The sequence below is a fragment of the Phaenicophaeus curvirostris genome, chromosome 10 (genome assembly GCF_032191515.1).
Source record: "Phaenicophaeus curvirostris isolate KB17595 chromosome 10, BPBGC_Pcur_1.0, whole genome shotgun sequence".
In the NCBI taxonomy this organism is placed as follows: Eukaryota; Metazoa; Chordata; class Aves; order Cuculiformes; family Cuculidae; genus Phaenicophaeus; species Phaenicophaeus curvirostris.
The window spans coordinates 24487910-24503306 of NC_091401.1; the positions used below are offsets into that span (position 1 = coordinate 24487910).

General features: G+C 39.8%; 1 protein-coding gene across 4 annotated transcripts in view; it reads right to left on the reverse strand.

Moving 5' to 3' along the window:
• Nucleotides 1-15397, reverse strand: part of MME (membrane metalloendopeptidase) — a 49887-nt gene that overhangs the window by 2574 nt on the left and 31916 nt on the right. For all 4 annotated transcript variants that reach the window (XM_069865222.1, XM_069865225.1, XM_069865223.1 and 1 more), the window contains 12 exons: nucleotides 14847-14983; nucleotides 14653-14746; nucleotides 14216-14344; nucleotides 13041-13139; nucleotides 12245-12325; nucleotides 11138-11241; nucleotides 9084-9142; nucleotides 6308-6427; nucleotides 5516-5649; nucleotides 4676-4741; nucleotides 2073-2168; nucleotides 1579-1655 (listed from right to left, as the gene is read on the reverse strand). In XM_069865222.1, coding sequence (XP_069721323.1) covers nucleotides 1579-1655; nucleotides 2073-2168; nucleotides 4676-4741; nucleotides 5516-5649; nucleotides 6308-6427; nucleotides 9084-9142; nucleotides 11138-11241; nucleotides 12245-12325; nucleotides 13041-13139; nucleotides 14216-14344; nucleotides 14653-14746; nucleotides 14847-14983 — 1196 coding nt within the window. The remainder of the gene's footprint in view (nucleotides 1-1578; nucleotides 1656-2072; nucleotides 2169-4675; nucleotides 4742-5515; nucleotides 5650-6307; nucleotides 6428-9083; nucleotides 9143-11137; nucleotides 11242-12244; nucleotides 12326-13040; nucleotides 13140-14215; nucleotides 14345-14652; nucleotides 14747-14846; nucleotides 14984-15397) is intronic.

Consider the following 15397-nt stretch of genomic DNA (forward strand, 5'->3'; position numbering starts at 1 on the left):
CCTGGGGGTCTTTTCCAACCTAGTGATTCTGTGTGATTCTGTGAAAATGCAATTACACAAAGATGCAGAACTAGTGAACTTCAAAGGACTCGTGACTCATACAAATTAGATCTGCAAAGAGGAAGCACAGTTCTTCAGAACTGCTGCAGACCCTCATTAACATTGTGACCAAATTTGGCTGATTGTAGGACTTTATGCATAAACTGCTGCTGGGAAGAGCTGCAGAAAGTAGAAAAACCACCCATGGTGAAATGCCCGTCAAGCAGCAATAGAAGGAACAGTGACTGCTTTCACTAAATATTTGAGTATTTGAGATAAACAAAATAATTATTTGGTGAAAAGCTGTTGAAAGAAAGATACCGGAATTAAAGTACTGAATTGTATCAGGAAAAAAATCAGCTATTGTGCATGTGAACCCTGGAGATGACACAGCCTTTCAAAGCGAACAGAGATGTTATGTTTACGTTACCACCTAATCTTGTGGCATTTGACCAAAAAGATTTATTAGAGCAAACTCATTGTTGTGCTAGTGGTCAATAGGTTGCTCTGACTTAATTTTAAAAGAAAAGGACTTGGTCTGGCCCAAAGACTTCCACAGTTGCCTGTCTGACTCTACTGAATCCAAGCCCGACTCTTCTCGGGAAAGCTGGGCACACAAGGCAGGAAATACAAATTTGCTTATTGCACTGCAGCATAGGGGTTTGTTACTGACTGGGGGCAGCGATCTTCCACCTAAATCTCACTTCTTTTACTCTTGAGAACATATATTGATTTTGTATAATGCCCGGGGCACAGCAGAGCCCCAGTTCTGCACTGCAGGCATTACAAGCACTACTGTCAATGCAGCAGCGAAGATGGACCCATCCACTCTGTTGGAACAGAATAACGTCTTTCCAGGTCTAGATGGCAAAGAAGTTCCTCATCCTAATGACAGCAAAAGCTATGGACAGAAGGTTATTTCTCTCTCATGTCAGCATTACTGTTTAAAAGAAGATAAACTCTTTTCCATGCTTGGAAGAGTAAAATCCTTGCACTCTACAGGTTAACTGGAGATTTTACCCGTGACTTTACTGGAGGATCAAAGTCCATCCATAGCCTTTGGCCTTTAAGAGAACCCTATGAGGAGCTACTGTGGGAGCCAGGGGACTTCCAAAAGAGCACTGGATTCCTGACACAGTCACTGGGACTCTGCTGTAACAGACATGTACACTTCATAACAGCCAGGTGATGGCGTTTGTGTCCTGCGATGAAGACTGTTCAAAGCTTCTCAACAGGGTGGACAGAATTAGGTTGTACCATCTCAAGAGTGAGGACAACTCCTCCACAGCCTTATTCTGCCTGGGGAGCACCCTGGTGAGGACTGTGCCTGGTTCTGTCAGCACAGAGCTGTGCTAGGGCTGGGAGGTCTAGAGGGAGTTCATGTTTTTCTCCCTCTCATCCACCTTCAGTGTGCTATGCCTACACGCCTAAAGCTACCCCAGTAAGTGCAGCCTAGCTTTTTATGCAGTTTTTTAAATTCTATAGCTAAAGTCTGTGCCGCACCCTGGAATTGCACTGAAGATTATGGTACGTGCTGACCTGAATTTGCCTGGGCTGTGCACGTCAGTTTTGATGGAGTTCACAGCATATTCTGGTCTGTATGTTCCACACCATACCTACGCGGGTAACAAAGAAAAACATGTGTTAGCTGTAAAAGTGTCCAGGAGGAGACCTGCTGCCATTTTAGTATGAAATACTTAGTGTAGTGAGAATAAATTCCACACTAAGAAACAGAGGTAAATATGTATAAGTATCTTAAAAAGTCAAATAACATTTCACTGTTGTCCTCAGACAAAGTGACTTGGGCACAAGTAACTGTATACTGGACTTAGTCATGAATGAATTCGTTTATTTAGGGAAGGCAAAAATTACCTAACTAAACTTTATTTTCACTACTGGGAAGCGAACGTTGCTCAGCTTAGCAACTGCCAGCTCCCAGTAAAACCACAAACGTCACCCTGCCCTTCCTGCCTCCCTGTTAAACTGTAACTTCAAGTGGTTTTGAAAGCCTTCAGACAAGAACTACAGAATACCTGTGCGAAGTTCAGAAAAAACAGCTGCTTATGGTTCATTTCAAGACCAGGAAGAAGCTTCTCTTGTCCGTGCTTTTTCACAAAGTTTTCATAGGCCTGTGGAATGAATTGAGTAGAAATGTTACAAATTCCAGCCCAGTTCAAACAAAATGATGACAAGGAGGCACATGGGTTCTTTGACATAACTGATCATGATCTACCATCCTACACGCCGTCTGTGTACAGAAGATGACAGGGCTGTTTCTCAGTACTATGACACTGTGACCTGACTGAACCAAGGCAGTTTTCTCACTGAATGGGCTTTACAGTTGTGTTTTAAATCAGGTTTAGTGAAGCTGCCTGACTTCTGTTGGAATAAATGGGTAAGAGAAACAGGTTTAATGAAGGCAATCTATTGGAGCAAAAAGAAGTCAAGACTAATGGAGTAATTTCAGTAAGATGTTTAGACCCAGCCAACAAAATTTTTGCCTAACCGCATCTTCTTACAGGGGAAGAAATTGGGGATGCAAGGAGGGGACAGGACAATCCTTTCAAAGGGTTAATTAATGACTGCATAAGGCAAGGTGGTTCTCTGTTAAATAAGCAGAATATATTCAGTAAAGGCAATGACTGTGAGATTCTCTGACATCAGCTGACATCATTCATTGTAAGAACAGTTGCTTTCTTGTTTCTTATGAAGAACACGCGTCAAACAATGTAGTGTCAGTATATCATTACTGATAAAAAAGATGCTGGCAAACTGGAGAAATGTTCTGCCTAAAGGCAATGCCAAGCTACAGCTTGAGTAAAGCAAATCAAATGCACAAGGGCAAGTTGAGGAATGAGCAGTTAACAGGTCTACTGAAAAGCTTCTGGAGGTTTTAGTGGATAACAAGCTGAACAAGAGCCAAGAATGCCACGGTGCTGCAAAAAAAGGCAAGTGTCACACTGGGATGTATAAACAGGAGCATCTTAAGTAGGATACATGAAGTAATCCCTCTACGCTGCTTGGCACTGGCCAGGTCTCAGCTGGAGCACTCTGTCCAGTTTTGGGCACTGCACGTCAAGAAAGATGTGGACAAACTGGAGAGAGTCCAGAAGAAAGCAGCAAGAATGAGCAGAGGTCTAGCAAACATGACCTATGAGGAAAGACTGAAAGAACTGAGTTTGTTTAGTCTAAAGAATAGAAGTCTGGGCCTTCAAGTATTTAACAGTCCTCAAATATATAAGAGGTCCCAGAAAAGAAAGGAACAGATTGCTCTCTGTTTCCACTGTTGAAAGCAAAGACACAATGGCACTCGAACTGCAGCAAGGAGGTGGCGGAACTTCTCTTACGGTATGTTTGAATGATACCTAAATGGTTGATTCTACCTGCTAGGAGGAGTGGGGATGGATCAGATGACCTCTCAAGATTCCTTTTGGACTTTTTTCAATATTTATGTGATGTCACAATAATTACAACTATCTAATTATTTTTTTTTGGTAATACTTCTGACTTGCTTTTTCTTTGGCTCCTCCCTTTCCTTTCAGAATGCATACCCCCTTTCATGGGCTGGTATGGTTCTTTTTAAAAAAATGCATAGATGTTCCACTAACTGAAGTTCAGACTGATCTAATCTGCCAAAGTGATGCCTCTTTTGAGCTTCTAAATAATTTTTAAATTCCCACTAGCAATTGTATTTGCCCTCAAACATGCAATTTTCCAGTGAAGTGAGTGTCACTGATGGTCTTACAGATGCTGTGATGATAGTATTGAGAAGTGTGAGTTGGCCCATGCATCGCGGAGAGCACTTTGGTGAGGAACAACAGCACTCCAGCTGTTTTGCCATAGAACCAGGCATTCAGGGAAGGAGAGGGAGGATCCTGTTAAGACCTGCAACTATCAGCTTTGCAAGTAAGAAGAAAAGTTCATAGAGAAGCTGACTTGCTTCTCACCTGCCAGCCTGCATTCCCAATGAGAAGACCATTGCTTCTTTTACTTTCAGGCTCAAAGTTGGCCAATATAAGGAGTTAGGTATCTATTTGAGGAGGAGAATGAAAGGAAAGCCCAAAAACATACAAGCTCCCATGGAAGGCTTAGCCCAACGAGTTCAATTGTCACTGACATCTTTGGATACCAAGTACAGGTACTTGTACAAGATACTGTACACTGCATCACTTGTACAAAGTGATATTTTGAATGGTTTTTTGAATAGCGAACAGTATTTTATGCAGGCAGAGACTAAGGGTCAGAAGAAAGTAATTCTGTCCCTCCTTTCCAGCATAAAAAAGCTGGTGAAGAAACACAGCCCAATGCACACAGCTGCTCAGTATCACCAGTTTAATCATTCACAGTGTCTTTCATCAAATGTTTTCAATCTACACATTCCTTATTCACAAACAAAAAAAAAAAATAGAAAGAAAAAAGTCAGCTGAAAAAGATGAACAGGTAACAAATAAATACCCTGAAATAATCAACAGGATCAAAGAAATACAACAGCTGCTCAATAGTTTTAAACCATGCCTCAGTGATGCAGTAGGTACTCCTGTCCCTAACACAAAAATAATGATTCTTCAAAGGATCTTAAATTAATTTTCTAATCCATGATGATTTTGGCTAAAATATAAAAATGGATATTTCTTACCTTATATGCTTGTCTAACACCCCCATTATCAGCAATGTTTTCTCCTAGTGTGTTGATTCCACTCAGCTGTAAAAGAGAAAGGAAAAGTATTGTTTTCTGAAGAATTTAACCAGGATCTATAATGCCAAACTTTGTGTTTCTCATTTTTTAAAGGCAAGAATTTTCTTAAAAGCTTAAGTCTTAGTAGAAGGTTACTGTGACATCTCTGAAGAGCCTTTGCCTCCCTTGTTTCAAAATCTGTGGATACTATTGTTTTCCCTAATCATCTTCCTTCCTCTACAGGCAACTTTCTAGGCTTCCATGTCTTTTTTACTCAGATCTCCTAAATCTGCGTATCATCTTTTCCTCTCCCACTCTACTTTGATTCTTCTCAGACCTTTTAGCTCTGTAGTCCTCATGTTTCTCTAGGGAAACAGCAAGAAAGTTTTGAGTGAAGGAAAGCAGCAGGCAGGATTTGTTTCGAGGGGGATATATTATTTGTGCACCAAGCTTTATGGAAATGAAGTTCAGAGTTCCAATTTTTTTTTTTACTCTTGCTTTGTGGAATTAAAGAAAAACCTTTGAGGGCTGTAGGCTTCAAGGGTAAAGACTTCTAGGAGTGCCACTCATTCAGAAGATGAATCCTGTCTCTTGCAGAGTGGTGCATGTGTGGAGTTTTTACCACTATCTTTAATATTAAGAATTTCTTTTGTCTTTTTATTTTTCCTAGTGCAGAGGTGACAGTGTTAGTCACAGGCCAAGAAAGCATTCATGTAAATAAGTTTCTGCTTGGTTAGGACACAAGATTTTGTGCTTTCTGATTAAAAATAACCCCAATAGTTACAAAGAAGTATGACATACTTGCTGTCCACCTGCTAGGTCCCAGGAAAAGTTTCCATATTGGTACACCATACACTGGGATAGCTCCTTAAAATTGCGTGCTGATCCTTCAGTCCACCAGTCAACAAGGTCTCCATTCTCATTAAAATTTCTGCCTGTATTAATATGTTAACAGAATCATGTGTAGAGGAAAAGAGGGTTTTGATGCAGTAAGATGGGTGGTAAGTAAGTATAGTCACTCATGCAAAAAACATCACTTAATGAGGCAGTCATACAGATGATGCTCTTTTTTTTTTTTCCCCCCTAAGAGGGCCATATTTCAGTGGAGGAGAATAACAAATAAATTCAGACTGAGTCAGAAGATGCGATTAAGGCTCTCTTAGGAAGCCTGGTATGGTTCTGCCCTGTGACTCAATGCTGGATTGATCATGGTGTGGGTCTAAAAATGAATGATGTGGCTGGGCCACAGGTCTGATACCCAGACCGTTGAGTTCACACCTCTGCCACTCTGTTCACAGTTACGTGTAGTTTATCATGGTTTCTGATGTAGCTTTTGGGAAAAGCAAGCAACCAGCAACAATAAAAGCCCCTTGTGTGCCGCACACCCACACTCTGGGCTGCTGTTGCAGCACAGCAGCCAAAGGAGTGTCTGTGGGATTCTTGGGATTGCGTTTTTGGGAATCATCATGAGCAACAATACTGTAAAGCCTCAGAAATCTCGATTTGGTCTTAGATACAGAAACTTCATTTTACCTGCTCTAAACACTAAAGCATGTAAAGTACATTATTAAGTTTTGTAACTTTGTGCCTTACCATTGTCATCAAAACCGTGTGTGATTTCATGACCGATGACCATGCCAATGCCACCATAATTCAGAGATTTGGGCTGGGATGCACTGAAGAAAGGGGGCTGCAAAATGCCAGCGGGGAAGACTGCAAAAAAACCCACAACACAATTAAGGCACTGCCTCATTATCCTGTGTGCATCGTGCGAACACTTCATTTTTATGGGTTTCAACCAAAATAATGCTGTTACCAGCAAGAATAAGTGAACTGAGACATGGTAGTGGCTGTAGGATATTCGGAACAGGTCAGCAGGACCACTCCCCTCTTCAGACACCTCCAAATTCATGATGAGCTTTTCCTTTGTTACTATTTCACTTTGCAAAAAAGCAGCTTACTTTTCAATTCACAGCACTTGGCATCCTCAGACTCCTGTATCATTAGTAAATAAACCTCACAACATCATGAAAAGTAGGAAGGTGTTCCCCTAGAGGAACAGATTATTCGATCATTACCCCCACCACAAATCAATCTCAGAGAGAGGAATTTATTCTTCCCCTGCAAATATGAGCAACTCCCACAAGAATCAATAAAAACAGTCCACGCTGGCAATGAAAGAACTGAAACAAAGCAGTTCTTTTCGCCCACTTCTGTACTTGTTTTTCTAGGCTTCTAAGAAACAAATTAGTAAAAAGAAATCATGTTGCAATTGTGATCTGTATCTCCTGCGGGCTTTTCCCCTGCGCTTCAGGCTGCTGCAGCAACGTGAGGTGTTAACTCTCACTGCGATTGAGTTGTATGCAACTCTACAAAACTTGGACAAAAAAGAGGAATTGGACGAAAGTTCTCACACAACACACACTTCTTGAGCTTCAGCATAAATCCAGTACAGTTCTAACAGTTTCTTTAAGAGGAAAACCATAGGAAAATTGAAAAATAATAAACAGGTTGAAGAAAAACCTATTTCTGCTGTCCTGTGTGAACTGCTGCCAGCTGTCACAGTAATTCTATCAGACTGTTTGTTCAACATAGAATTAAATGTCTCAATATTTTGATGTTATTGTCAGAGAATATTGATAGTAAAGACAGGAGTGCAAATGCCATTCTGTGTGATGGGCTATGATTGGCAAATCAGAGTGATATCAGGATGCTCCTCTTTCTGGAGGCTACTGCTCACGAGATGTTTACTCAGCGACACTCATCGGTCTTGGTGGCTGGAATACTACAACCGTGACTCGTTTGGAGCTCAGCCTGTCTCCTGCTTGAAACCACAGGACCATCTTCCCTCCCTGGAGGCAGATGGCTCCCTGGGACTTTCTGCTCAGTTTAATTAACACCCTGTCTGTCACCTCATCCATTAAAGGTCAGAATTCATAGGTTTTATTTAACTCCATCCCCTTGAAAACTATTTATTCCATGATTTTTGTCACGTAATACAGGTCTGAAGTGGCCAGGCATTCCTCCCACAGCAGGACACATTTCAAGCAGAGATTTAAAGAGGAGAGGAGTGCAACTCCTTTGGGATCTAAAGGGCAGACTGTACATCTCAGTTTTCTGAATATCCAAGGCAGGAAAAGGCATAACTATTTCCCATAGAAACTGTACAGCCCTGGATGAGAAAGCGAGCATGCTGCTTTTCTTCTTGAGTGTGTTTGAGAACACTGATGCCTTCATCAGGGCTGGCTGTGCTGCACAGTATCCGCCCTACAACCAGAAGTGTGGGTAAGTTCAAATTTACAGCCCTGCCCGTGGGGCAGAGGTGGCAGGGAGCTAAAGGAATGTATGGTGGGCAACCTTCCTAGCAGCAGCTCCGTTGATTTTTGTTGAGGTTGAGTGGATTCCTTTTGATCAATGCTGCTCATAGAACAGTGAAGGTTGTAGCCTATCAGAAAGTAATAGCAGAGATCTAAATTTCCTACACATCATGCACAGAAATCCTCCTTAGAGGGATTTTGTTTTTAAAAGCATGATACTAAGCTAATTCAGCCATTACTCTAAAGATCAGACTGCTTTAATTATCCCATGGCATGCCATAGCTAAAGGATGAAGTAAGAATTTATGGCTTGTATTAACTGCCAATCACCAGTTTCAGTCTTTCAAGCCATGATTCCTTTCCTAAGAAAGCTATTTTAAACAAAGACTTTTGAGCTGATTTCTGTGCTAAATGTTCAGCAATGAGCTAAACGCTCATTTAGCTCTTCCACCTGCTAAAACGACTGCATTATCTCGCCATCCTTAACCAAGCAGTGCTGGTCAGTTAAGTCTATGAGGTCTGTCTTGGAATTCACAATGTTTATTTCGTGTTTTACCTTTAGAACCCAAGTATTTTAATGCTTTCTCTTCTATTTTAAGTTATTTCTAACATGGGTGGTTTGGGGTAGGCTGACATTAGCAATGCTTATACTCAAAAGCATTACAAAAACTATTTAATTGCATTGAACTTCTCTCTTTTTATGTTTGATTTTTTACTTGGTTTAATCTACTAGGTTTACAATTCCATTTCTCCAATTTCACTGTATCCGTGCTCATCCCTTAAAAAAAGGCTGGGGCCTCCAAATTTACTTGGTCTTTAAACTTCTAGCCTGTCCACACGCTTTTGCTTTCATGGCTGAACCCCAAGGCTCTGCCCTTGTTCTGCACAAAGGCAATTCAAAACATAAGGAGATGAAAATGCTGTGAATGACACCTTTGATTTTGCTGCACTGAGGCCCTTCTGCAACCCCCATAATATCAAGATTGTTTCACTTTTTTTTTTAAAAAAATACATAAAAACATATATATAAATAAATTGGCCATTAAACCTTACCTATTTGATTTCTACTTGCTGAATAAAAAGCATTGACCACAGCAGCTCCACTTATCCACCTAGAAACAACAGAAGAATGTTAGAATTCAAGTTCTTAATGGCAGAGTTAATGATTACTGGAACAAACTTAGAAACTGAATAACAGAATAATTGAGCTTGCAAGGCGCTTCTGGACATGGTCAAGTCCAAAGACCCTGTGCGCTCAGCTTCTCATCAAATGTCAGACACTCCAATCTCCTAATCATTTTATCAGCCCTTTCCCTTCATTATCCAAACTGATTAACAACAATACTAAGTTTTTGTGACTATTTCTGCTCGTACTGCAGCATCGTACTGGCAAAATTTCCCATATAAAGAAACCAAAACACAGAAGCTGAGGCTGTAATGGTATCTAAACATTTGGAGGTAATGGGACTTTTAAAATTGTTTACTGGAAAGGATTTGTGTCACCTATCGTCATATACCCAGCTACCAGCTCGCATACTAGTACAGTATAAGCATCAGATTAGAACCTATTATCATTTTTCCCTTAATACAATTTCTTGAGCAATGAAGGTACACGCAAAGATCATTATGAGCTCTTGCAGCAGAGGCATGGCTTGGGATTTAAGTTAAGTAATACCGATTTTCCTTGCTGAAGGCTCTCAGCATTACTTTTGGATCCATCTTGAGACATGGGAAATAATGAGTTTTAATTCTCTTTTTCTAGTTCACAGTTTTACTGTCTGTCATCAGTGATCACCCAATGAAATTCCTAGACTTGCAGGCAGGGCTGGGGTTTTGATGTGGGTCATTATTGTACCTCTAATAGTATTTCAGAAAAGCTGCCAGAGAAAATGAGATGGTGGTGCTACAGAATAAAATAGCTGGGCCGTACACAACTGAAATTGTATTTCCTGGCTCTGTGCTCTCTGAGTGAAATCGGTTTTTGCATCTGCCAATCATAAGTAATGCAAAGTATTCTAAAAGTGGCTATTCTTTGATTAAGTGAAAATTAATTTTCAGAATAAATTATGACTCTCACAGGATAATCAGTTGCGGTTGATGCTTCCAGGCTCACTTTAGGTAACCTTTGAATGCAATGAAACTTAGAGTACTTACTACTAACTTTCACGCTTGCGAGAACCAAATAGGAATTGTGTTAATTTAAGCTGAAGCAATGAACAAGACAAGCCCAAACACAGCCTGAAGCTAGAACAGAAGCGAGGTGGCTGTTAGGTGGAACATCAACTTTCAGCTAATGACAGGTAAATATAGAACAGCAAAAGCAACAGTTGGGACGATTTATCCACAATAATGGCCGTAGTTCTAAAAAGCTACGACACTGTATTTGGAAAATTCATAGTGGTGATTCTTGCGATGTGATGTATAAACTTGATCTTCTGAAAAGTTGAGAATTTGAAGATGCAAGAGGACTGACTTTTTTTAAAAAGAATTTGAACAGTTGCAGGGTTCTTAAAAAGGAAGTCTTGGAACAGCACTGTGAAAATTATAAAGTAATTAAAAATAGAATCACAGAATCATAGAATAAATTAGGTAAAAATGATCTCTAGAAGTCATACGGCCCCATGTCAAGAGAACTAGATCAGGTTGCTTAGAGGCTTGTCCATTCAACATTCTATGTTAATGTTTTAATTCAGAGCAGGAGTATATTTCTGAAGTAAATTCCTGCTCATCCTCATTTAATCATGCTTTCTTTGGCTCATCAGTCTCTTAGCAAAAGAAGGAAAATTCTCAGGGACGAAATTCATCTTTCAGATGAACTTAATTAAAAAGCTGCTCTCCAGGAGTCTACTTAATCCACTCTGGGAGCCAATGGACTAGACTCAACGTACTTGATAATACTTAACCTTCTACATCATCTCCCAGTTTATTTGCCCTACTTGCTATTGTAGGTCCAGCCTCTGAGAAAGAAGAAATGCCCACTTCATGGAGGAAAAAGTACAGAAGGAAGGTCATTAAATCATTAAATCATCATTGATTATCCTCCAGCCAAGCACCTCCTCCTCTGGAAACTCGATGAAAGACTATAACCAGTATTTTTAAATACTTACTCCTCTTTGTCCACCTTTTCTCTAAGCTTCTTCAACCTCTTCTTCTGGGTAAATACTAGATTTTTAATAATGTTTTCAAAGTATTCTTCTTCATTGTAGGTCAGCTAAAAAGAAGGAGGGAAAAAATGGTGTTATTGATTTGAAATATGAGAAATGGATCTCGAAAATCTAGTCTTAAGCATGGTGAGCTAAATAATGCATCTTTAAGAATACTATTTGATCGATGGTTTAAACTTGGTTTGCAGTGCTATGCCACATCACAGAGTTGATCTTGCTGCTAGATATATGTTACCAGCTGTAGAATTTTTTTCCAGAGACCTTATTTCCTTTGTGTGAGCATATATATATATATTCTTATATATAAATATATTTTCTGAGTGGAGTATATTGTTTGCTGGTTTTGACTCTAACCTCTAGGAATTGCCCGCTTGAAACCAGTCGCTACCAGCCTAGTAAGCTGCAATTCCTCCTTAGAAACAACGCGTGAATAAGTCTCCAATAGTGTTTTAAAAAGCATTCTTTGGTTATATGCCTATTTTTTTCAAAATTAATACTTTGACTTCAAACACATAATCTGCCTGAACATACACATGCACTAAATAGATCAATGAAGTTACTCTTACAAACGGACCTACAAAGTAAAAGAATGCTGAGGTCACACTTTGCAGTGCAAAAAAGCTCAGATGCAGCTGAAATTATACGGGCAGTCAAATGTCACACTTCAGGGACCAAAGCCAATCCATGGATAAACACGCATAGTTACTAAGTTATGTGTACTTGCATCCACTTCAACAAGCAGCACATCAATATGTGGAAGATTTTGAAATACTAGACTCAACCCCATTGGCTCCATGTTCTGTTCTAGCGTAACACCTCTAGAATTTACACTTTCCCTTGAAATGCCATGAAATGTTGATCACCAGCCGCACTAGATTAACCATATGCACTGGGTTTTAACACATCCTGATGTTCACGTGTGTGGTGGCTGAGCACAAGCTTGAGTTATTCTCTGCAGATGGCTATGCTTTGGCTTGGCTATGAAGGCAAACTCACCACTTTCTTTCCTAAGACCCTTTTCTACTTGCAGTGCCTGTTGTGGGTCCTTACCTCCTGGTACTCGCTGTTCAGCTTATTGTCATCAGTCACAATCTCATCTGGATAACCGATCCTCTCTCTAATGGCTGTGGCCTAGGGAGCACACAATTTGATATCCATAGCAAATCCAGGCATGTTTTTAAATCAATCATAAACAGCATAATAAATGCAATACGGAAGCAACTGCAGAAACCCCAGAATGTTAAGTATATAGAGACTTTGTTTACATTTTTTTATTCATTGGAAGTTTATTGTTAATTATAGCAATGGGCAATTCTAGAAAGTGTGTTTTGTCCCTTTCATAACTAAATTTACAGAAATGTGCACAAAAGCCAAACATATTTTAACTGTGCTTTTGAGTTTGAAGTCTGGTTTACAAATAGTAGATCTGAAATCTTTGACATATTTTACGGCACCTAAAATAGCAATAAAATTAATAACTGGACTTATTTTAATTTCAGTCATTGTGGGAAAACATATTATGCACAGTTTGACTCAGTTTGGGTTTGTACCTCAATTTCTTATCTAGCTCCTGCATCTACATTGGAGTGAAATGACTTAGATCTTCCCAAATTTTGTCAATTTGAAGTCCTGAACAAAGTTTTTTAACCCAAACCTTACTCAGTTTCTTTTGATGGCCAATTATTGGTTTATATTCAAGGGTAATGTCAGGAGTTATTAAAAAACCCCAAAGAGCAAACAATTCTTTAGCAATTCTTTCTGCCACTGCTTTTTTTTACTATTTTGGAAAAACAGTTGAAAGACTAATTTTTGTAGAAATGTGCAACATTACCAATGTTTTACTTACTTTTTGTTCTGCTTTCTTTTTGGTTTCTGCATCCATCCAGGTAAGTTCATCTAAGGTTTTTATAAAAACATCACGTATATCCGCAATCATTTCCTCAACCTTGGAAAAAAACATGAATATGTTAGAAATCCACAAAAAATGATCCAGTTGTTTTTCCACAGGCATAGTTTATCGGACTTGTTTTTCCTACACTGGTTGCTTGAGTGTATGCTGTTTATGGGCCACACTGAAAATCTGGAGCTCAAGTTAAAGAGGACTTTTAGCCTGTCCTGTGGGAGGAAAGTGAATGGGTATGAGCTCACAAGGCAATGCAATTTAGTTATTCATGTTACAAAAACCCTGATGGATATCCATCCATTGTGCATCTGATCGAATTATCTTGTATCTGTCAGCCTCAAAAACTGATTTATCTTAAGCCTGGATCACAGTGGGAGTGATGGGAGGAAACTAAGGCTTAATTCTAGGTTAATTTTCAGCAATTTTCTGTGTGACTGCAGACAAACAGAAATAACCAGCTGCCCCTGCTCCAGGTTGGCAGGATGCGAGCTAGCATCAGTCTCAAAGAACAAGCAGTGACTGTTCATTCCAGTAACTGCTGTTCCTTGGGTGTTGGCTTGCGCACGCTCCAGCGCTGATGTGCCAGAGGTGCCTGAGGCTCAAGACCAGCTCCCAGAACAAGTGGAGCAGGCAGATGCCTCTCTCTCCCTCCAAGCGCACACATGCAATCGTCATATTTCATACGTTACTTCACACTGTGGCCATTTGCTAGGAAAGCAAGCAGGCTCAAGCCAAGCCGTGCAAAAGTACTTAGGTGCAAAGGAACGACTCTCCTAGCACATACGTTCTTGTTACTCCTCAGTGGTAGGTGTAGTGAGAAGCAAATCTGAAGGTTAGGCTGCCCAGGGAGGGGGTTGAGTCACCTTCCCTGGAGGGGTTTAAGGGATGGGTGGACGAAGTGCTGAGGGACATGGTTTAGTGATTGATGGGAATGGTTGGACTCGATGATCCGGTGGGTCTCCTCCAATCTGGTGATTCTATAATTCTATGATTAGAAAGTGAACCTGCTGCACAGAAAAGGGTAATAAAAAGCATAATCAAAGCTGTGTGAAGAACTGCCAGGTGACAATTACGTGACACTTAGATGGCACAAAGGGTAAGTTTGCTATAAGCTTTACCACGTGTTTACTGTCTCCAGCAAACGCCTCCTCCACGTATAATCGTCCCACTGCGTTCTCCATGTTAGCATTGACATAGTTTGCGCAACGCCGCCAAACAGCAGTTTCTGATGTCGTGCCATAAAGTGCCTGTGAAATATAAGCATTACGTAAAATAGTGAGATTTTGGCGCACATAAGGTGAAGCAGGATGGTGAGTGACTGGTGGATGTGTGAGATGAAGTACCAGAACAGTGCTTTTCAAATCCACTCCAGCCTTCAAGCACGAACCATAAATTATCTGTACACTCCAGCAGAAGCTTCAGCAAACGCATCTAGCTTTCGTGTGCAAAATTCAAAATATATTAAATTTTTATATATTACAACTACATAAAAAAAATTATCAGTTGCGGTTCACAGAGTCATCTTTACGACTTCAAAAGAGATTAATTTCTGCACCTTGCGAAATGCATTCCTTGTGTCCTTGTAATTACGGCTTAGACTGTTGACAAGATCCATTACGAATCGCCAGACCATGTAATTTTGAAGGTCTCTGTTAAACAAAACAACAAGAATAATCTGGTAATGTTTTTAGGTTTTTTTAAGCTTACTGGAAATAAAATATAAATTACAAAAATACCTAACATACCTACCTGGGACTGTATCTATTAAGAATAGACTTCAGCTTGATAAGGTAGTCTGGGTCATAAACAATGACATCTTCAGTGTTCTCAATGTTAATTTGTACAGTTGACATTATAGCATTTATGAATGTTGACCAGCTGAATGTCTGGAAAGTCAATATGCATTATTATAAGGTTAAATCATAAAGGAACGGTAGTTGGCTGGTTTTTCAAGTTTAAATATGTTTGCACTAACACAAATACTCTGCCTTTAGTTTTCCAAATAGTTGCAGTGCTCGTAAACAGAGTCGTCATAATAATCCTTGATCTGAGATACTTTATATCCCCTGTGTTCTAAAATCCTATTAAAACAGAGGGGTGTTTAGCAGAAAGGGTTGAGACAGTGTTTTGATTTCAAACTAAGACAATGAAAAAAGTCATCACCCTTTCCTTTTCGTCTGGAAAAACAAAAATAGTATCTTACGTAAAATTTGCAGTTGCCTTTTTGCTATGGCTAAGAAGTTTTAAATCAAAGCATGACTCCAAGCCTGATTTTCAGTAAAGCACATTTCTGTATCTAC